Below are 24,999 nucleotides of genomic sequence, written 5' to 3'. Positions count from 1 at the left end.
GTGCTTTTACGTACTACGTACGGATATTGATTGATTTTTGTCACCCTTAAGCGAGGGATTTAAGGGAATTTGATTTTATCTTGGAAAATAAAACTCTGATTAGTTGAAAGTTGTAGCTAACCAATTTTTTCAATTCACAGTAATTAATTTAGCTAAATTGATTAGGCAAAATCACAAGTTAAGAAGCGTGACGGGATGGCGAATTGATAATTTAATTTTCTAGATCGCTCTTGACTTTTAGACCCTGTTAATTACGAGGCTCAGTTCAATGAATCTCATTTATTATCTTGTACGGTTGTCTTTATAGCACGCGTGAAATTATTGTCTTGATAAGATGTACTCCCCTTGTCTTATTCGCACTTTTAATATTGGGAAAATTAGCTCCAAAATGTAAAATACCAATTTGGGAAGTTAAGGAAATATAATTACCCATAAGGAAAACCTTCCCAAATTAGAATTTTAAAATTCAGTGAAATGACAAAAATGCCCTTTGTTCTTTTTTTTTAAAAAAAACCCAGCCCCTCACCGGTGGCCGGTGACCGGCGACCACCGCCGGCGACAGGCCTCCGGCGACCGCAGACTGCCTCTGGCCACCGGTGTGGTGGCTGCCGGTGAAGGATTTTTGTGACAAGATTTTTTTTTTAAAATGGGATAATATTGGTTCAAAGTGACGGGGGTGGGATTTGATCCCACAACCCCTTGACCACTTGGACCAACAAAAGAGAAGATGGCCATTGGGCTATCAAAGATTTTTTAACCTTATCATACAAGCAAAAATATATGTTAACTCTTTTACTGTGACTCCAGCTCGTGACAATAATTTATCTGAGGATGACAAGTCTTAATTGAGAAATAACAAGTCTAAATTTGATATTAACAAAGCAACTTTTCCTTATACATAACAAATAGCGGCATGTGCATTAATTAAAAATGATCATAATTTATTTATAAATGACACGTCTTTACTATAAAATGACAAGTCTAAAATTGATATTAACAATGCAACTTTTCCTTATACATAACAAGAAATAGCATCTACGTTAATTAAAAATGACCATAATTTATTTGAAAATAACATGTCTTTACTGGAAAATGATAAGTTTAAACTTGATATTAACAAGGCAACTTTTCTTTATACATAACAAGAAATACCGAATAAATTGTTGTTATTTTTCAACAAAGATGTGTCATTTTTAAATAAATTATGATCATTTTTAATTAATGCACATGCTGCTATTTGTTATGTATAAGGAAAAGTTGCTTTGTTAACATCAAATCTAAACTTGTTATTTCTCAATTAAGACTTGTCATCCATAGATAAATTGTTGTCACAAGCTGGAGTCACAGTAAAAGAGTTAACATATATTTTTGCTTGTATTATAAGGTTAAGAAATCTTTGATAGCCCAATGGCCATCTTCTCTTTTGTTGGTCCAAGTGGTCAAGGGGTTGTGAGATCAAATCTCACCCCCGTCACTTTGAACCAATATTATCTCATTCCAACAAAAAAAAATCTTGTCACAAAAATCCTTCACCAGCAGCCATTACATCGGTGGCCGGCACCGGTAGCCAGAGGCGGTCGGCGGTCGCCGGAGGCCAGTCGCCGGCCACCAGTGAGGGGCTGGGTTTTAAAAAAAAAAAAAAGAACAAAGGGCATTTTTGTCATTTCACTGAATTTCAAAATTTCAATTTGGAAAGGACTTTCCTCTGAGTAATTACATTTCCTTAGCTTCCCAAATTAGCATTTCACATTTTGGAACTTCTTTATCTGTCATTTTCCCTTTAATATTTTTCATTCAAATTAAAAAAAATCTTATTAATTTTTTATCAAAATATAACATTTTTTTAATTTTATTTCTATTTAATTAATATATACATATTTAAAAACTATCCATACTATAATAAATAAAATATAAAATAGTATATTTATTTTAAAATTTTAATGAGCTGACTTATAAATAAGACAAAAAAATTCTCTTTCTATTTTATAAATATGACTAAAAAAATATTTATGTATTAGAAAAACTAATATGACAGTTCTTATATTTTCATCAAATTTTGATCCAGGTCCTCGAAGGTTTATTTATTTATTTATTTTTATTTTTGTTCTTTGCTCGGTTGGTTGCTAAAGTCCTTCCGTTAATAATTGCCGTTACTTCAGGTTGACCGTGCTGGTGTGGCATTGATCAAGATTTGACTAAACACCATCTTCCTCACCTGCGACACCCCCTCCCTCATCTTCTTTCTCTCCCTCCTCCACTCAATTTTCTTTAATTTTTTGAGGAAAAAGTTGTAGTTCATTCAGTTTCCTTCCAAACCAACACCATCATCTTCTCTCTCACACTTCATCTACTCTCTCTCCCCACCACTATCGTCTTCTGCCTTGATTTTTTTTTCTTTTTGAAAAATTAGCCCATTTAAATGGGACGATTAAGTCCAATATAGAGTGAAATTACAGAAGAAATAGAATATATATATGTGTCTGTATTAAGGAGATCGGTCATAAGTGGAAAAGGTTCTACTACTCTCTAGCCCCAAAAAGTAAATTAATAAATAGACAAAGAAATTGATGAATCTGAGGCATGGAGTGAAACTTTTACAAGAAGAAATAAAGACAGTGGTGATAGAGAGAGAGCACATGAAGTGTGAGAGAGAGATGATGATGTTAATTTGGAAGGAAACTGAGTGGGAAGAGGGGAAGAGAGAAGATGAAGGAATAGGAATTGTAGGTGAGGTGAAGAAGATGATGTCAGGGCAGATGTTGAACAGTGTCACGTGAAAAAAGGTAACGGCAATCATAGAAAATTATGGGTCCCAAAATAAATAAAAATGATGTATGACTTTTTTTTGGGCCAACAATTCAAAATATGACTTGTATCATATTATTCGAGGCAGAACAGATTGCCATAAATGTTATAATTAATAATTATGTATATTAATTTCCATTATTGCAATGTAAATAAAAATAATATGACATATAACAATTGAAAAGAGAAAAAATTAATTTTTTTGGTAACAAAAAATTAATTTTATTTGCTCGTTCAAAAGGATTAACTATGCTACATAACTCCTGGTCAAAAAATTATGCCACATAACTTATATCATACAATAAAAGCTTCCTTTCTTTCACCCAAAAATTAACTCCTTTACGTTACATAGAGTTTATTTTTTTCGATAAGCACATAATTTGAAAATACACATACACTCACTTTGGTCCTCTTAAAAAAAGCACATTTTTTTAATAGTATGGTAACGATCAACTATATTTTTATATGTGATTTTGATTTTATCAAAAAATTAAATTGATAAATAATAATTAAGTAGTGATGTGGTCTTGTTGCTTTTTCAACTAAGTGATGCTTGTATGCTCATTATTAACCACTGGTAATGTTCTCTTCACTTTGAACCCAAAGCCAATCCATATGATATTAGGTCCAATTTTCAGAAGAAGAAAAATATATTGATCTACAGAATAGAACACACAGAACAAAACTTCACTGTTCCCTCCTTCTCGACCCCAAAAGAAAATTTTAAAAAATAACACAGATTGAGAGTGTTAGGCCCCAAAAAATTTAAGAGTGAAAGAATTGCCTGTATTTTTTTTTTATTTTATGGGCGAGAAAGCATAATTTGTGTTGCACTTCCTTTTTCTGCTCATGTGAAGGGGGAGGAGCAAGAAGGCGTTGAGTTAGAAGGAAGGGGACAATAAGAAAGAAGATTAGGATATTTTAGTGTTTTTATTTTTATGATTAGTAAATCCAATATAAAAATTATTATTCCTTTTAACATTCTAATGTAATCATATTTGCGTTACATTCTATTCTCCATTATTATATTATATTTCATTACCTACAATTCAATAAACCAAACGGCATCTAAAGGTCTTAAAAATTTGTCGGGATAGATTGGATTTAGATTTTCTAATGGGGAGGATGTGTAATATTGATACATGTCAAGTAATTAGTTATTATTCAACCACATATATAGACACACTCCTCAGTTCTTATTTATAGGATAAAAAGAGAAGAAATTTTTTATTTTACTTATAGAATAAAGGGAAAAATTATTTTTCATATGGATGTATAATTTTATCTTTTATTTGTTATTATATTGATTTTATTCTCAAAGAAATATAACATATGTTAATTAAGGATAAAATTAAAAAATATTAAATTTTTGATAAGAATTAATAAAATTTAAATGTTTTATATGAAACATGTTAAAAGTAGAATATAAATACAATCAGAAAAGCAACATGCACCGGCGTGTAATAGTTTTCGAGGCATAAATGAAATGGGGACAATAAAAGGGACAAAATATTTCGGGGATCAAACGAATATGAAACTTGGCGACAGAAACAAAAAGCAAAAACAAAAACAGGGGAATATTATTGGCAGTACGAAAACACACACACACACCTCAATTATAAAATCTTGATTATAGAACGCAAACCAAGTCTTATGTGACGTAACCGTACGACGAGACGTTAAAGTGCCATATGGCAACGAGAAGGCCGTAGGCCGTCGCAGTCATTGTCATTTTCAGAGGGACCCTTCTCTCATACGTTGCATTTCAAGCACGTGCCCCTTTGTGTTGTCATAATAATTCTAGAGTGTTTATTGTCGGTTTGTTTAAAAATTAGGATTCATTAATTTAAATTCGTGATTATGTATGGTTATTGATGTGTTTGAATTTTTGTTCCTATGGATATTATTACTTTATTTTTTAAAAAATAATAAAAATTTAAAAATTACTAAATATTAAATAAGAAATGTCAACAAAAATTTGTTATTGTTTACAAATTTAGTGTTGTTAATATCAAATAAAGTGTTGCTACTAAATTTGATTTAAAATTTAGTAATTTCTAACTTTTTTTAATTATTTTTTCTTATTTTTATATGCAAATCATTTGTAAAAGGAAAAACTTGTTTATAAATATAAAGTCATTCATATAGCGATTAAAGTTTTTTTTTCCCAGTTTTACTTGCAATAAAAAAATAGATGAGAAAAGATGTACAGTTGTAACCATGTTATTTTAGTACTCTTCTTTTAATAGGTGTGAAAAGACTTATTAATTTATTAATTTACTGCGTTTCTTGATGTGTGAGAACAAGGCTGAAGAAACAAAATGGTATATGTTATGATGATATCAAAAACCTCCAAAAATGAATTTTAGAATTCTATCTCCCAGTTAATGCATGGTTAGTTTATCTTGCATCTTTATAATGGAAAAAATTATTAAAAATTGGTAAAGACTTAAATTAAAGAGCTTGTAGATTTTTTCTAGCTAGATGTTTTGTTTTTACCTATTACGGATATTGATTGATTTATAATTGAATCTATTGTTGTTTGCCTTTTTAGTGCTTTGTCACCATTCAGCAGGGATTTAAGACACTACAAAAAAACTGAACTTTCAACGGTAACTGTTAACAGCAACAAATAAAGTCGCAGTTGAAAATATGATTTTTAATGGTGACAATAAGTATCGCTACCAAAAGTGGTAGTAACGGCAGCAACTTCTTATTACTGCCGCCGTAGGTGCAGCTTTCAGTGACAACAAAACTTGATAACCAGTTCATCTAAGCTGTTTGGGTTTTGTTCTCAGTATGAATGCCTGCTTAGACTATTGTGTGGGGCTTTCCCAAAGTTTCAAACTTCACGAGCAATGGGAGTTGAATTTTGAATTTTGAATGTTTCATAGTATTTTTATTTATGAAATTCAGAAAAAGAATCCCTGTTTATAAATTTTAATAATCCGAAGAACCTAATATATTTTCATAGTAGGAAATAAAGGGATTCCTATCAATTGTTAGAGACAGCCAGTGGGGGACAAGGAGCAAGGTATCACACAGCTCATTCATATCAATTGTTAGTATTGGTGACAAAGACATTGTTTTCTCCCTTTATCTTTTTTTCTTCTTTATTATTTTTGTGGACAAGATACGAATATTGTTTAAGGATGTTGAATTTTAGTTGGTTGATGGGGTTGAAAACATTTAGTTGGCATGTGTTCCCCAACAAATTTTTTTTAAATAATGATTTCCCCAACAAATTTTTATACATCAAGAAATTAAAATTGCCCTACATTTAATTAATGATTCTTGCTTACATGTCTATTGTCTCCATATGCTCAAAGCAACACATCATTGATATGTGCGTGTCAGGCTTGTGATTTTTCAAATAATTAATTTAAGGTCATTCCATTTATGCAATTGATCGAGCAAAGAATACAAACTCAGTTTACTACTTTCATGCAAAAGATGCAATTAAATGCTCCTGTGGATACTCCTACTTCTAGCGTCTCTAGTCTTGGTCCTTCTACGTAATTTTTCTTTTGTATTATATAATGTATCTTTTAATTGAATAATTTTTATTTATATTAAAGATATAAAAATACTTTGATGGTTATAAATCTTATTTAATATATTTGTCAGTTAATTACTTTATTTTTATTAAACTTTATGATCACATTTATCAAGAATATAAATAAAAAGTTTTGTATAATTAACATATTAAAATAATCAAACTTTCAGTGGCGACAAAAATGTCGTCACTGAAAATGGTAATCAGTGGCGACACGTTGTCGCTGCTGATTACCATTGTTAACGGTGACAATGGCTGTTGCCACTAAAACAAGCTTCAGTGGCGACATTAGTCTCCACTAATTCTTACATCTCAGTGGCGATATTTCATGGTATCAAACTCTTCATTTTTTAGCGGTGACAACGACTTTTTGTCGCAGCTGAAAATAGACTTTCAGTGGCGACTTTGTTATGTCGCCACCGATAAGTTTCAACCACGGCCGCTACAGTAACAACCTAGTGGCGACAAAATGTCACCACTGAAACTTTTCAATAACGACTTTTGGACTTTATCGCCGTCGAAAGTCAAATTTTTTGTAGTGAAGGAATTTGGGTTTATCTTGAAAAATAATTGGAACTAGGATTAACAATGGATTTAGATGTTTATCTAATTTACAATTAGGATATGAAATATGCCATAATAAAGCCCTATTTTGAATCCATCCTAATTATATTGGCCTAACAAATTAATTAATTAATTTGGATTGGATTATAATAATATTATTGGAAGACGGTTATAAGTTGTAACTTTTTCGTTTTGCCAACGGTTGTAAGTTGTAACTAACCAATTTTTTCAATTCACAATAATTAATTTAGCTAAATTGATTGGGCAAAATCACAAGTTAAGAAGCGTGAAGGGGATTGCGAGTTGGTAATTTAATTTTCTAGATCACTCTTAACTTTCAGTGAGTCTCATTTATCATCTTTTACGGTTGTCTTTATCATTAGCAACGTGAAATTAATGTCTTGATAACACATATTTATGTATTAGGGAAAACTAATATGATTAACTCCAATATAGGGTGAAATTACAGAAGAGATATAATATATATATTTAGGAGATCGGTCAAGAGTGGAACATGTTCTCCTACTCTCTAGCCCCAAAAAATAAATTAATAAATAGAGAAAGAAATTGATGAATCTGAAGCATGGAGTGAAACTTTTACAAGAAGAAACATAGACAAGAGAGAGAGAGAGTGCATGAAGTGTGAGAGAGAGACGATGATGTTAGTTTGGACGAAAATTGAGTAGAACAGGGGAAGAAAGAAGGCACTCTTCCGATTCTTAATATAAAATCTAATTATTGAATTGATTTTGATCCTAAATATAAGACTTATTTATCATATTTATCAAGTTTTCCTAAATTACCCCTAAGGATACTCAATAAATCATAATCAAGTAGAAGAGGGAGTGAGGATATTAAGAAAAATGATTATGGTATTTCAGGAAAAACATGTCATATTTTTTATAATTAACTAACTTACTTAACTTCTTTAATCTAATTAAATTAATTAAATAAGTTTTATATTAAAGATTGGGACATGGCAGTTGAGGTGAAGAAGATAATGCTAAGTCAAATGTTGAACAGTGTCACATTAAAAAAAGAAAACAGTAACGGCAATCATAGACGGAGGGAGGGACCCTGGTCATTAACTGAGCAAAGAATAAGGATTTAATTAAAAAAAAAAACACTACAGGGCCATATTAGTTTTCCCTATGTATTGCATATTAGTTTTCCCTATATATTATAACCACATTTATATATCTTGTTTGTGTGTATAACTTCCTATGTTCTTGATTATAATTACAAGACCCGAATTTTTTTATTTCCTATTTTTATAATTTTTTAAAAATATCCTTATACTTAGATTCTTGTATAATGTGTAAGTTATATTGATAATTAAACTCCTATATAAATAATAAAAGGAGAGGTCTTTTAAAAAAGGCCTGTATATATTTTTTATAAGTAACTAATATAGTTATTTAATTTTTATAAGAGGTCAATTTATTTCAACTATATTTAAATCACAATTAATTGAATATGTTTGCTAGACACAGAAGTACTGTTAGATACTAATCAAATGTAGATATTTCTTTTAATAGGAATTTAAATTTTGATTTATCAAGTTGTAAGAGACTAACTTTTCTCACTAGACCTAAACCGTGTCAGTAACCCGGAGGATTAGTTTGGTATCAGTGCGGTAAAATTAGAACGCAATACATAGACTCGCTTTGTCCTACTGACGTATGCTGACACTGCAACCATAGTTTAAACAATTTGTTAGTTAGACATTTTCGCACTCATTCAAATTAATTTAGTCAAAATTATCGCTCCCAAAATAAATAAAAATGATGTAAGCTACTGTGCATCAATACAAACCAAATTCAAAATATGACTTTTTTTTGGGCCAAAAATTCAAAATATAACGGATATCATATTATTTGCGGCAAAGCAGATTGCCATAAATGTTATAATTAATAACTGTGTAGATTAATTTCACTTATTGCAATATAAATAAAAAGAATATGATCTATAACAATTAAAAAAAGAAAAAATTAATTTTTTTTGGTAACAAAAAATTAATTTTATTTGCTCGTTCAAAAGGATTAATTATGCTACATAACTCCTGGTCAAAAAATTATGCTACAAAACTCATATCATACAATAATAGCTTCCTTTCTTTAACCCAAAAATTAACTCCTTGGCGTTACATAATAAAGTTTATTTTTTTCAGTAAGCACATAATTTGAAAACACACATACACTCAATTTGGTCCTCTTAAAAAAACACATTTTTTTTAATAGTATAGTAACGATCAATTATATTTTTAAACGTGATTTTGATTTCATCAAAAAATTAAATTGATGCATAATAATTAAATAGCGATGTGGGCTTGTCGCTTTTTCAACTAAGTGATGCTTGTATGCCCGTTATTTTTTTTTGCTAAAACATAGGTATCCTTCTATTGGAGGTAATCCTATTTGAGGTATTGTCAAGCACTAAATGTGGACACCTTTTTCAGCAAGAATTTGAATCTTAATTCGTGACGTTGTGAGGGACTAACTCTTTGTACTAGACCCAACCTCTGTTGGTTGTATGCCCATTCTTGGTCACTTGTAATGTTCTCTTCACTTTGAACCCAAAGTCAATCCATTTGATATTAGGGCCAATTTTCAGAAGAAGAAAAATGAGTTGATCTATAGAATAGAACACACAGAACAAAACTTCAGTGTTCCCTCCTTCTCGAGCCCAAAAGAAAATTTTTAAAAATAACACAGATTGAGAGTGTTAGGCCCCAACAAATTCAAGAGTGAAAGCATTGCTTGTACTTTTTTATGGGCCAGAATAATTTGGGCTGCACTTCCTTCTTCGGCTCATGGTTGGGTTGAAAAATTAATCAATTAATGCTATGTTATTAATTAGTTCAAAAGATGGGAGGAGATAAAAAGGATTTTTATCTAAATGAAGCTGATTTTCAACGTTTTTTAAATAGGTGAAACACACACACACACACACACACACGTGTATAAGTATCTAGTGGGCAATGGTGAAGTTACACTTGGGCCTATTAATTGGCATGGCTTGAGATATATATAGACGAAGACGAAAAAAGTTACGGAAGAATGGCAGATCTGAATTAATAGTGATTCAGAATTGATGCATTACGCCATACATATATATGCTTGAATCTTGATCATCTTTTAAACCATCTGAATGCATTGATGTCTAAGGATTAAACTAAAGAACACTATATATATATGGGACTGTGTGTGTGTGTGTGTGTAACATCAATCTGTCCATGCACACCATTTGTGACACCTTAATCTTTCATTTAAACCAGAATTAAATTGATAATTAAAAGACAGACGTTAACTTCATTCAAATTAATAACACCCAATATCGAGTTTTCGCTCACGCGGCGGCATCCAATTTTGACAGAAACGTATATACAACCTAGGATTAATTCCCACAGAAAACTAATTTTATTATCAATAATAATAGTACAAGAGTGAAAGTTTTACAATTCTGGGCATGGCAAGAGTGTGTCTCTGTGTGTGTACGTGCCTTAATTTTCAAGTTTTCAAAGCCAATAATAATTAGACTCACTCTCCATGAAAGCTGATATTGATTGCAAATCCAGTCTAATGGAAGTGTTGGATTTTGGGCTTGGATCCGCTTTGATGGGCCGGATTATTTGACTGGGTATAAAGAGAATATACCAGTCAAATATCCAGGTGATATTGTGATATGTTTGACTTGGTCAAACACCCTGAATCATATCCAATCGGTTACGATATAAATCTAATTAATTTATATTAAATTAATTAATTTATATTGCGTAGATTAAATATATATTAAGTATATATATTTAGAATTAATTGTGATTGATTCTGGATTTAAATTCAAATATCATGATATTATGAGATAAGGATATATTTATATATCTTATCTCAGATTTTATCTGATGGGCTCAGTGGATATTTTTAGCTACCCAAAATACCCCTGACAAAAGCTATAAATAGAGGCTTCCCCCCTCAGTTCAAATCACTCCAATAGTAGAGCTTTCCTACTATATATATATATATATCTCTCTTATTTCTTTCTTGCAAAGAGGTGTTCTGCTGTGCACTTAAAAACTCATACTTTTATAGTCTAACTTAAGCGTGAGCTAAAAAGATCCGACCGACCCGATCCGAGATCCAACCCGATACGTTTTCGATCTATTGTCTAGTTATTCTAACAGAATCATCGGAAACACTATTCAAGTGGGGATTATTATTGTCTTCCACTACTTTATTATTCCCAAAACAGGAGGATGGTTCTGATATGTCCATGTTCAGAAGATCTGAAATGAAGCTCTGGTCCATCTCAAAATCCACCATGAAATCTAACGGATTGTTTGTATTTTCATTGGAATCAAGGGACGGTTGTGATGATGCCTCAATAAATTTCTCATCATGATCACAAGTCAAAAAAGATGCAGCAATTAAGCGGTGGACTTGTTTGCCCAATACTACCTTGGTGCACCTCGTGGCTTTGGGTCGAACCACGTATTGAGCCGTATTTGGTGAGGTTTTTGGTTCTGGCTCTGATGATTCTGAGCCTTGTTTGGCTAAGGTTAACGACCTATGTGCAGTAATACCAGTACTATTTGAACTTGCGGAAACTTTTAAGTTTTCATTTTGAAGCTTCTTTTTGATGTGGGTGTTACGTTCCAATAATTCTTTATTTCGTTATCTGTCGCCCTGGGAGTCGGTTAGCTATCAAAGACCACCTATCAAACACACAGCCATAGCAATCACTGACGTTGGTCTCAGTTATGGTTAGCTGGAGATCTTGTGACATTAATTTCTTACATTTATTATATTCTTCCTTATGCATATTAGTGATATATATAACTGGAGGCTAGCTACCATATGGTTAAAATTAGGATAAAAGTGCAATGGATCGAGTAGTGAAGCATGACTTTGAAGCTAACTTGAAAAATGAACACAATTAAGCATGGCCAGAAGTAGGTTAAGATAGTTATGAGGAAAAAGATCGTCAAATCCAAGACAAAGGAACTGTCTCATGAGGAGCAGACACTGAACCTGTTCCCAAGAAGTTTTTGAAGTCTGATAATGAGATCCTCTTCCTCATGGGTAATATTTCCTCTTTTGATCATTCAGAAGAGATAAACTACATGTTAAATTAACTTCCAATAATTGATACATGGACATAAAAACAAAACGTTTGGGAACTGGTGTGTGTGTAATCCTAGATATCAAAATATATACCTGCTCTTCTGGGAAGGAGTCTCCATTTTCCATGGCCATGAATCTGAATGTAACCAACAAGAATCTTGTCTTCTAAAGCCGCTCATGCTCCTCTATTCAAATCATCCTCAGCACAGCAAGGATTCGTCCCTACCATCTCTCTCCCTCCCAAGGCGTGTCCGTGTCTGTGAAAGGAAGGTGAGAGATTGATGAGAACAAAGGAAGATGCTGCCTTTGGTAGCTTCTGGGTTCTTAGAAGTGTGTCATCTACAGTAATAATGTAATACTTCTTGTTCTAATTATAACACCTCGTTTATACACTACAAACGAGTTTTTATAATTAGGAGTAGAGGTAGTGTGTGTGTATATATGATATGCATGCCTATAGGCGTGTCCATATGAAAGCTAGCTATTGCTTTAAACTACTGAAAACATAAGCCACGCAAATCACTGATCAGCACTACCACAGCCTACTGCTAAATTGTCCGGTTGGCCCAGAATTTAGTTTCACCGAACAAATCTTAAAGGGCTTTGTTTGGATTGCACCTCCAACGTGGAACTCATAATAGAGCACCATCCTCGAGAGTCGATGTCTCAGCAGCTCCACTCTACAACATTTCATTCGGTCTTATTATTAGTCAGAAGCCTCAATAGGTAGCCCTTTCTGGTTGGTTAACTCTTAATAAAAACATTAATATGATGAGCATATAGAAGTTCATGAGAAGAACCCAATCCTAAAAGAATAGCTTATTAGGAGGGACAGTTTTTTGAACATATAAACCCCACAATACTTATGAGATTTTTTAACGTGGGACTCACAATAATATGTCATTAGAAAACTGGTTATTACAGAATTGAGGGCCATAGAGGTCTGAAAACACTATAAATGAGGGCATAATTTAATGGTCATTTGGATTTTAATTCTGCTTGGTTTTCTACGAAAGTGGCTCTTCCATCAAAAAAATGACTTGTCAAGTACTCCTTCTGGTTTAAAATATAAGCCAAATTTTGTTGGCAGGGTTTATTATTTTTTTTATAAGATAATATTCATTTTTGTTTAAGCATTCAATGAGTTTTTTTGGGTTCAATTTTACCTCTTATATATTCTCTTTCTTGTTTGTTTTATTTATTACATCTTTTACTTATTCTCTTCATTAATAAGGACGTATTTAGAAAAAAAAATCTGCTTTACATATTTATTGTTTTAAACTGATTTTAACTAATTTTTTTATAAACTTAAATGGATAAAGTTTAGTTTATATTTTGAACAGGAAGAGTACCAAACAAGCATTCCTTTTAGCTGACATTACACATGGGAGATTACTCTCTTGAACGATTTTCCTTTGTGTTTTTAGTTTTAATCACATACAACCACTTCGAAAGTTCCGGTGTTTTCTAGCTAACGGTAAAATCGAGAGCATGCAATGTGAACGTGTTTTTAGGGCTAATCCCCCAATTATAGTATTAGCGACATGTATGAAACGTATACTTCATTACGTGTAAATTGAGTTTAAATATGAACTGATATAACCAACTCGGAAAGAAAGGCTTTGAGAATAAATCAAAACCTAAAATATGTTGAAATAATTCTTAAAATACTACCTTTGATCCTTAATATAATAGTTAGTTGACTAATTTAAGTAGATTAAAAAAGTTTGTTAAGTTAGTTATTTGTAATGCATAGGTGTTATTTTTTTTAAAATACTTTTATTAATCAAGTAGATAAATGAGAAAAAAAGTAGATAAATGAGAACTATCTTTAAAATACTTTAATTATTAGCTAGAACTACCTTCACTAAAAGAACTATCTTTAAAAAAAAGTAGATAAATGAGAAACAAAATGAATTAAAATATTATATTTAGGATCCAAATAAAAGTTAAAAGAGCTTTTATATTAAGAATCGGAAGTAGTAATCATTTGTGGGGATAAATTATTCCAACACAAAATTTGAAGATACCCCTCACGGTAATTTTCTACAAAAGACAAATCCACATTTGTTTGGGTGCCTTTTGAAACCATAGTTTGGGAGGTGAAACTATGGTTTGAGTGGAATGTCACCCAAATAACATCAATATAGCTGGTTGAGCTAATTAGTGGGCATTGGGTATGACAGTGGCACCACAATTCGTCGCCATCCCAATTTATTTAAATATGGGAATTGTCACCCTATATTTTTGTTAATCCATGCATTAATATTTAGGAACCACGCCAACGTGAAGTAGTATTTCAAAACAAATGAAATGTAGATAGGCAGAGAGACAAAAAATCTTTTCATATCAAATAAGACGAACATTGATGCACGAAGTTTTGGCCTTAGCCACATCAAGGCCAGAGCAGTCATTATCAGATAAGAGGTGGTAGAATTTCAAGCATACGCCTCATCTCTTCGTTATAACCTCCCAATATACTACCTCCGGTCTTTGATATAAAATCTTATTTGACTTTTATTTTAGTTTTAAATATAAGACTTCAATCTACTTTGTTTCTCATATTTATATTTTTTTTCCAAGATAGTCCTCCTAACAATGGTAGTTATAGCCAATACACTTAATTAGCAAGGATGTTTTAGAAAAAAATAACATATATTTATTACAAATAACTAACTTAACTTCTTTCCTTAATCTCCTCAAATTAGTCAACTAGCTTTTATAATTAGGACCGGAAGTAGTACTTCTCTAGTCCTTAATATAAGATCTATTTAATTAATTTGATTAAATTAAAAAAGTTAGGTAAGTTAGTTAATTATAAGACATATGACATGTTTTTCTTAAAATACCATAATCATTTTCTTAATATCCCCTCTTCCTCACTTACGTGATTATGGTTGAAAGACTATCCATAGGGATAATTAAAAAAAGCTAATAAATATGAGAAATAGGTTTTATATTTAGGATCAAAATGAAGTTAACAATTAGATTCTATATTAAGTACCGAAGGAGTACTACTTTAAAACCTTTATGCTAATTTTTTGAACCGTATGTGATAAATTAATTCAAGCATCGTCCTCTACTTGATGACCATACATGAATAAATAGGTTTGGTGGCTCAATGGTCGCGAAACTTTTAATGATGGGTGGTTTTTTTTTGGTATTGGAACACAAATGTTAATAAGATATGATATTTGATGCAAGTTCCCTAATTACTCCTCTGGTCTTTAATATAAGACCTATTTAACTAATTTGATTATATTAAAAAAGTTAGGTAAGTTAGTTAATTATAAGAAAAGTGACACATTTTTCATAAAATAGCATAATCATCTTTCTTAATATCCCCTCTCCCTCTTCTATTTGATTATGGTTGAAGGAGTATCTATAAGGGTAATTTAGAAAAAATTGATAAATATAAGAAATATGTCTTATATTTAGAACCAAAACCAATTCAAGAATTAGATTCTATATTAAGGACAGGAGAAGTACTATCTAACTTTTAAACAACGAAGGATTAGTGATGGAAGTGAAATTTTCACAAATAAGTATTGTATTGGAGGAACACTGACATGTTAGTGGAGGCACAAATTTCAAATACACACCTATAATGGCGTGTGCAAGATGTTAGAAAGGGATGCACTGGTAATTTTCACAGCAGTTCGATAGAACAGCTTTCCAAATAAATAAGAAAAAAATGAGTGATTTCATCATAATTAGATTGAAATGCCTGGTTTGATTTTAATAAATTGCTGCTTTAACTTCCGGAACTTTGACAAAATCATGAGGATGAAATCGATCCAAAAATTAGAAAAAAATAAACTAAATGAAAATAAATGAGTTCAGGATTTTCAAGTGATATATGTCAAGCTTTTGCTTACAGCGTTGTTTTGATACATCACTTGAATATCCCGCTGCAACAGTAAAACCCAAATCCTTCTCTGCATAATAGTTCAGGAACAAGTAAATCAGCAAAGTTGATGGATCATATTTGGTTTTTTTCCCCATAAAAACATCACTTAGCTGCTAGGAAATATGATATTCGATGCATGTTCCGTACAAAAAACCTTCCTTGCATCTAACTGTTTTTTTGAAAGAAATTATTAATGTTTTGCATAATATAATAATGTGATTTTATTTAATTACAATAACAATGAAAATATTTAATCTAAATTTTAATCGTAATATGAAATTGTAGCTTTACTCTTAACACATGATAGAAAACTGACTATATATGAATTAGCAAACGGATCGTTGATGGCAAAGAACAGATCCGCAACAAATTCTGAGACAACAACTAAATAATGCGTACGACTAATAATGATCATTGTAGAGACTAACAAACATTTACAACAGCCTCAGGATATTCAAATAAGCCCTTCTGAAGATCAAGGACCAAGCCAACATAAAGAAAAATTAAGAAAGAAAGAAAGTAGGGAAAATTGCAAAAAAAAAAAACCATAAAATTTGAAAAATTGCAAATATGGACCCGTTACAATATTAATAGGGTTTTGACAACAATTTTATGAACAGGTCCTTGTCTGCAATTTTTCAAATTCTATGGTCTTGTTTTGTGATTTTCCCAAAAAAGTAATGGGTATTGCAATTTAATTTCTTCTCAAACAAAAACCCGTACATAGAATATGCAGATTTAACCGCACAAATAAAAGCACTAAAGGAATAGTACATCATGGCAGGTGGTCTCTATAAGTTATGAAAGTGATTCTGGTCTTACCACTTAAAATTAGTAACTGGCAGTAGTAAATTTGGAGCACAGTTGACATTTATTTAAACAAGATCACACTAAAACTAGATTTGAGACATGTATTTTCTTTTTCTCCCCACGACAATGAGAAAAATAAGCTAGTATCACAACATGCCTACGTGTAGCAATGAATCTTTGCCAAAGTTGATGATCTTCTATAAAGTAGGGAACCACTACTCAACTCTAAATAACTCTGATTTGATTTTTCATAAATTTTTGCAACTATTTGGCTTGGGATAAGTAACAGTTGGCTGCTAAACGTGCATTACTGCATTTAGTTGAAAACTTTTTGAGGGTTATCAACCAACTGGATTTGACCGATGCTAAATATTTTTTGTAGATCTGGCTGCTGTCTACGACCAGGTTTAAATCAAGATATTTTCGTGGCTATAAATTATATCTTCAAAAAGTTTTAAGTGGGCTTTTACTGACCTTTTATAGTCCACTCAAGTGCTTTTCTCCGCCTTGATCATATTGTACATTCAGGAAACTCTGGATCCATCCATAATAATTCTGTCATAATTTTGTTAAATTAGATTTCTCCTGAAGAGGCCTTTTATTTTCTCCCCTATAACTGCTTGCTACTGTTACCTATATAGCGTCTTGTGATTGTCCACTCATTAGATTATTGACCTTCAAATGATGTTTATGTATCATAAAGGCATACCTATTTCTATTTTAATAGGGAAGGATTCGTTGTTTCTTTAATCTTAACTTTGTTTTCTCTTTTGTTGATAGTGCTCACTCCACATCACTAGGTCTCATCAAGACAGTCGGTTCCAGCTACAGTGGATGTATATGAGGTAAGAATAAGAGAAAACACTATATTGGATTCCACTTGAATATCCTGATCATGCCTCTTTGTATTCATTGAAAAAATTTCAACCAGGATCTGGTACTGCTTGCTTACCCAATATGGAAAGTCATAAATATGTTTTCATCAACAAAAGAGGGCTTCAACTTCAATAAAAAAAATAATGGATCATCAATATATAATCGTATTGTTTTGTCTGACTGGAATATATTACTATGTGCTGGTAAATATTTAACATATTACCTTCAGTTCTTAATATAAGATTCACTTTAATAAAGAAATTAAACTACCAAGCAGATCTTATACAGATGAGTCTTACATTTAAGACCAGAGGGAATAAAACAGAGGGATATGGTCCTTGACAACCCATCATTGCATTTGTGTATCGTGCTGCTAGATGCATTGCATGTCTTTGGATGGCTACATGGAACCCATATGATTTTTTTTTAATTTTTATTTTGTCAGTTTCTGTTATCATTTTTGTTTAATTGAATTTAAATATGCAAGTTTCAGTCACGAAGGCTAATGTTGTGATTGTGGAGATTGATTGTTCTCATTTCCTAGTATTGTGGTTTTAGGATGCCGACTTTGGTCATCTTGGTCGTGGTATAACGGTATAACAGTATAGCATAGGATCAGTTTAAAATTTACGTTTTGTGATATTACATATATTATTCTTCTGAGGATTCTTACCTCGATAGGCTTGTCTCATTTTGAAAGTAGAAAACTGAGCTAATGATATGATTGATCTTTCAAATCCTAGGTGGTAATATTGGTCCTAAAAATGTTGATCACTGGTATTCTTTTTGGATTGAAACTCAGACCTTTTATAGCAAAAAATAAAGATTCTTTCCTAGAATCTTGTTTCCGTTGAGATGATGTTGTTCAAGCTCTTCAAACCGTATCATGTCTTTCTAATAATATACAGTCAGATAATTTTGTTTCCCACCCTTCTTTTTTCGTTTCTAAGTTAATTTCTTGCTTTTGAAGTTCAGCCATGTTTCCTGTTTCCAATAATTTATGCATACTTTGATGTGGATCGTCACATGAAAGATGAAATTCCATTGTGCCAGTCTCCCTAATATGTCACTCGCTATTTGCTTTTATAAAAGGACTGTTATAAAGGGACGTCTCCTGTTTCTTCCATCAGATTTCATTTACCATCACCGAACAATTTCATTTACCTTTTAGTATGATCAATAGTCAACCCACGAGTTCAGTGATCTGGTTTGTTTAATTCACTACCATATCAAAATAAAAGATAAACTCTCGAATTTTTTGGCTGTCTTAATCTTTATATTAAGATGTTAAATTTCCTAACTTTTAATTGATTTGCCCCTTTTTCATCCCTCTTAAACAACATTTTGCAGCGTGTCTCGTGTTTTGCTTGGTTCATCGGTTTTATAATAGGGAGAATTTCAATAAACCTCCTCAATAGCCGATTAATATTAGTCAACCAACAAAAGCACCCTTATTTTATTGTCTTGTTTGGAAGATTCTTGTCATCCAACCATGCTTCAAAATGTGGCTTATCATTGGTTACCATGATTATACATGGAAATGCATCTAGTTATCTACTCCTCCAATCCTTAATATAAGACATAATTAATTAATTTGAATAGATTAAGGATGTTAGTTAAATTAGTTAATATGATATGTTTTTCTAAAACACCATAATCATCTTTATTAGTTCTCTTCCATCTTCTTCTATTTGATTATTGTTGAGAGGGTATTGATACAGCTAATTTGAGAAAAACCAATAAACATATTAAATAGGGCTTATATCAACATTAATTCTCAAATTATGTAAGAAATATTCAATTAGAAGTTAGATTTCTAATAGAAGAATTTTAACTGGTGGGGATAGGACATTTAAGTTTGAAATATAACTTTTAATTTGCAATTGGGAACCCTATTTTCAAATGTCTCAATATTTTTTAGAAATTTTTTAAGCATCCAATTGTCATTAATTTGTTCTTTCAAGATTTAAATGTAATTTTTTCAAAAATAATATATTACTACCTTCGATTTTTAATATAAGACATAATTAACTAATTTGGAGAAATTAAGAAAGTTGTTAAATTGCTTAATTATAACATATGTTATATGATCCCTCTAAAATTCTTATATGTATTATTATATTATATGTCAATTTATAAGTGAGGCAAATTACTTGAGAAAAATGATAACTATAAATAATTCAAAATGATTTAGTAACTTTTTTTATAATTTCAAATTAGTTAATTAAGTCTTATATTAAAAGCTAAAAGTAGTATGATTCTCCTCTCCCAAGTTGAGTCAAATGATTATCAATCCATTACCAATAATAGAGTGGAAATATCTTTAACTTAATTATTTATCTTAATATATAGCGATGAAAATTATAGTTTAGAAGTACATTATGTGTGTGTGCACGCGCTCGCGCGTGCGTGCGTGCATGCGCGCATGTAGCAATTAACAATGCCTTCGATATCATTAGCAAAGAGTAAAAACAATGCCTCCTATACCATTGGTCCATCTCAGTGCAAATTAAAAATTCTGATTCTTGACTTGATCTGAGCCGCAAAACTTCAAATTAAGAATCGAACATTAGTCAAAACTTTTTTTTTTACTAGAACATTAATCAAAACTTGAAGCCATAGAAAATGTAATTTTCATATTTCAAAACAAAAAGATTCATTGCTTCAACCCCAACTCAAGAACGGCGATCTTTTGTAGGATGATTCCTGACTTGTTCATTCATGTGAGAATAGACAAAAGCAAAAGAAAGAAATCAAAGCAGCACTAAGAATTAATAAATCAATGTTCATCTCATCAAAGAAAAGTAAAGATCAAGTAACGAATTAGATGCTTCAATTTACTTTTCAAAATTAAAGAATTATAGGAATCATCATCATCATCATTTCAAATCCTATAAATTCGCATAATCGACTGTCTCTTGCAAATTCACAACATATTGCAATCTCTTGGTGTACGAGGTAAGTCTAAACCATCGTATATGTGGTTTTCTTTTATTTTAGGGGAAAATAGTTATTGAAAAAAATTCTAACTTTAGCATTTTGCCGTTTGATTTTGGATGATTGCGAGCTTAGCATCTTCTGAAAGATCAAAAGTGAGAAGCAGATATGGGGCAAGTGGTAGAAATCATATGGGATGTTACAAAGTATTTGTGTGGTTGCGCCAAACAAGAAACTGGGTTTATTTGTGAGTTGGAAGAGAATCTACGATCTCTGGAAAGTAAATGGAATAAGCTTGAAGCTATGAAAAAGGACGTCGAAGCACAAATTGAAGAAGTTGAAGGCATTGGAGAGGGGCAAAGAACACTTGAAGTCGGTGTTTGGCTCCAAAGTATCCAAAACATTGAAAAGGTACGAACTCTTCATTTTACATTTATTCTTTTTTTTTTCCTTTATTTAGTATGTGGTGCTTTTGCTTACTTTGACTGTTTCTGCACATGAATTAGATAATTTCATGTTTAGCATCAATGATGTTGTTAATTAAGTGATTCGTTGGCTCAATAATTTATGATAATTTAATTTAAATGAGTTAGTTCAAATCAGGCCAGTTAAGAACATTTAAAATTTTTTGGATAGGTGTGAAACTCATATTATATTGAATTTATTTGAAATTTTATTACAGTATACAAACCGAACAAGTTTTGGTACTCATCAGAGTGGTGAGTACCCCAAGCTCATCATATCTGGACCATCTAGATCTGATTTACATGATACGGATTTAATTTATTTTTTATTTTTATTTTCAAATAATTATTTTAACGGGTATATGATGTAAAATAAAAATGATATCTTTCTTAAGAACGCAATTAAGTAAAGAACATTACCTTATATTAGCATAATTAAAACTTAATTTGAAAGCATGCATATTGCGCACATAAAAACTTGATTTATCAATATCCGTATTACAAGCTGTCCAATTTTTCAGTTAAAAGAAAAGTACGCAGAAATAAATATAATTAGAAAAATATGTACACTTGATTATCTTTTGTATACTATTAAATACATAGCTAAAAGAATACTTCAAATCGAGAACATATAGTTGTGAGCATAATGTTTTTATACGGTTCCTCATTTAGTACTCATCACAGTAATGAGAACTGTGTGCTCATCATTGCAATGCAGTCTAGATCATCCAAAATCTCATATGAATGATTTATATTTAAAATTTTTAATATGCAATATTTTCAATAATAACTTTATTTTTTAAAGAAGTGTTAGTTATAAGATTATATTTATTTTAAATTTTGTATCTATTAAAATTCAAAATTAATTGAAATATATAAAAAATTTAAATTCAATATGGACCGTCTAAAATCAGTCTAGATGGTTCAAGTTATCATGAGCACTATGAGCATGGAATGTACTCCCAAAAAAAAAAAAAAAAGCTTCCATCCCATATGAACAATAAAAGTTCTCTCTCTTTGCTCCCTCCCTCCCACCCTTCCACAATAGCCACAAATAAACAGCTTCGATGACGGCGACCTTGACGGTTAGCTGTGGAGGGAGGGAGCAAAGAGAGAGAGTACTTTTGTTGTTCAGATGGGAGGAAGCTATTTTTGAAAGGGAGAAAACCAACGTTAGAAGACTGTTAATTGAAGGGGAACATTTTCCACTTTTGAGAGTAAAATTGTGCTCTAAAATATTTTAACGAGCTAAGTGCATCTTATAAAATATTTTAGGATATTAAATACATTTTAATCCTAATAAAAATGTAATATCCTCTGCCTCTATTATAATTTTGTTGAACAGAAAAATAATGAAAATATTAAACTGATGTTTTGATTATTTTTGTTTTACAAAACATTTTTTATTTTTTTATTTTTCAAAAACCTTTTTCAAACTTGTTTTTTATTTTTCGTTTTTAAAATTATAAAAAAAAGCTGTTTTGTTAAAAGGAAACCAAACAAGCCCAGCCAAAATCTTTAACAATATCATTCAGCTTTTTCAGTAAAAAAACTATCATTCATATTTGGCCAAAAAAATTTCATTCATTTATATTAAGATATGCAATTTCTTATATCGATATCAAAGTTGAAATGAAAGTGCGCTTAATTAGTCCTTGTAAGGATTCAGAAAAACAGGGAAAAAGAAATATCAAACTAAATGATTTTTATTCACAGGAAGTAAAAGGTAATCTAACTCAAGGAGCCCAAGAAATCCAAAACAAATGCCTAAGTAAATGTTGTCCCAAGAATTGCAAGTCAAGCTACAAGGTGGGAAAGAATGTTGCCAAAATACTCACTGAAGTAGATGATCTAACGGCCGAGGGACAAAGATTTGGTAAGGATTATCCAATTACGCAGAAAAATACGATGAGTTCCAAAGAAGCCGTTGCAAATTGCCTTGGATGGGCAGCAAGAGATCCCTCTGGAGTTCTATCCCCATACAAATTCAATCGCAGGCATGTACCTTGCATTCTGCTTTTTTGAGTTTGGCAAGATTGCTGCATTACCATTATTATGTTTTTACCTGTGGTATGTGGGGTCGTTTTGTTCAGCATACGATCCATGTTCTTTTTACAGTCTGTTTTTTCATGTCACATTGGATTTGGCATCTAGTGTTGGTTCCATGATCATATGAAATGTTGATTGTTCAGGGACTCCTTTGCTTTGTGCTGGTCTTACTGTCTATTCTCCTATGATGCGCCACAAGATGAATCAACCTGGCAAGTCTCTAGGAGTGATTGGCCTGGGCGGCCTTGGTCATATGGCAGTAAAATTTGGGAAGGCTTTTGGGTTGAATGTAACAATTTTCAGCTCAAGTGCGTCCAAAAAAGAGGAGGCCTATAGTCTGCTTGGTGCTGACAACTTTGTCGTTTCCTCTGACCAAGAGCAGATGAAGGTAAGAAACTAAACATGTTTAGTATTTGCCAAATAAAATTCTCCTTTGACATTTAAGGCATCAATAAGATTGTAGACTTGTGCTTTTTTTTTTTTTTTTTTTTAATATTCCTATGAAATCTGTGGTGATTCCTATGCAGGCATTGCCAAATCTTTCGACTTCATAATTGACGCTGCATCTGGTGATCACCCGTTTGATCCTTACATGTCACTTTTGAAGGTCTCCGGGGTTCTAGTGTTGGTGGGGTTCCAAGTGAGATTAAATTAAGCCCCGCAAGCCTTAATCTGGGTATGTTGACATTTTATGTTTAGAAAATTTGTTGTAATACACAGTTTTATACTTCTGTTCAACTTGGTAGTCTGAACTTGAAGTGATGGGACTGTAATTGCATGAACTTTTTGACAGGTATGAGAACCATCTCTGGAAGTGTTACAGGTGGCACAAAAGAAACGCAGGAGATGATTGATTTCTGTGCTGCAAATAAAATTCACCCAACCATAGAAGTGATTCCAATCGAGTACATAAATGAAGCTCTTCAGAGGGTAATAAATAAGGATGTGAAATATAGGTTCGTGATAGATATTGAAAAATCTTTAAAGTAAACTGAGGACTATCTTTCTCAAATTAGACATGGACGATCTTCAGCTTTAAAACCTTGTCAGTTATATCTTGGAGCTAGCAATGAATATATAGTTCATTGTACATAACTATGTCCTCTGCTGAATTTTGAACTTGTGTGTGTGATCCTCTCGGCAATGAGGAGAAGAATAAACTCTGGAAGCCTTTTTGTGATAGCAATGAAAATGTTCTTACTTGAGATCGAATTTAAGGGATTGTAAAATTTGGATTATTGGCTTACATCTGCTGTCAACTCGGTCTATTTAGTTTTAAATCTTAGTTCTAGTCTTATTTGATTTGGATAGGAAGATTACTGTGATTTCCTTGAAATAACTATTTATTTACTTGTTTTTGTGTTCTTACTTCCTTAATTCCTAACTGTTGCGATTTTTTATTTAACATTGAAGGAAAAAAATATTCAACCGTCAACACAATCGTTATGACTTAAAAAACGATCCAAAGATTGGCCTGATCTTTGTTGATGGCTTTAAACGGATTGCATAAACTAGAAAGAGTATTTTTTTAGTACTGTTAGGTATTAAATATAAACATCAATCTTAATAAGCTTGGCAAATTAACTTAATTAGTTAAATGTATTTTATATTAAGGACCGAGGGATATTTTTAGCTAAAATAAATCTTATATTCAAGACCAAAATTAATTTAATAATTATATTATATTAAGTATCGGAGGAGTATATTCTTTTTTTCATCAAAAAGATGAAAATATATATCTTTTGTCTGTGTTTGGCTTACTAAGAAAATGCTTCTAAAAAACAGTTTTCTACAAATCAAATTAAAACAACTATTTTACATATTTTTTATATATCATAAAATTACTTTTAAAAATATATAGCTTGGTATTCATTTAAACATCCCGCAATGATCAGCCTAAACTCTAAG

The 24,999-nt window shown here is 31.5% G+C and overlaps 1 protein-coding gene and 1 pseudogene across 1 annotated transcript; both read left to right on the top strand.

Moving 5' to 3' along the window:
• The first annotated feature begins 1,180 nt into the window (after positions 1-1,180).
• LOC114711928 (probable cinnamyl alcohol dehydrogenase 1) lies at positions 1,181-24,259 on the top strand (annotated as a pseudogene).
• LOC114711925 (disease resistance protein RFL1-like) lies at positions 20,738-23,183 on the top strand. Its single transcript, XM_028896356.1, has 2 exons — positions 20,738-20,989; positions 22,759-23,183. Exons 1-2 carry the CDS (start codon positions 20,747-20,749, stop codon positions 23,065-23,067), a joined length of 552 nt encoding a protein of 183 aa, XP_028752189.1. The 5' UTR covers positions 20,738-20,746; the 3' UTR covers positions 23,068-23,183.
• Positions 24,260-24,999: the final 740 nt, after the last annotated feature.

Source organism: Neltuma alba, unplaced genomic scaffold (genome assembly GCF_004799145.2).
Source record: "Neltuma alba isolate B1F8T4 unplaced genomic scaffold, ASM479914v2 tig00011322_pilon, whole genome shotgun sequence".
Lineage (NCBI taxonomy): Eukaryota > Viridiplantae > Streptophyta > Magnoliopsida > Fabales > Fabaceae > Neltuma > Neltuma alba.
The sequence above is the reverse complement of the archived record's forward strand: the minus strand, read 5'-3'. Positions and strand labels throughout refer to the sequence as shown.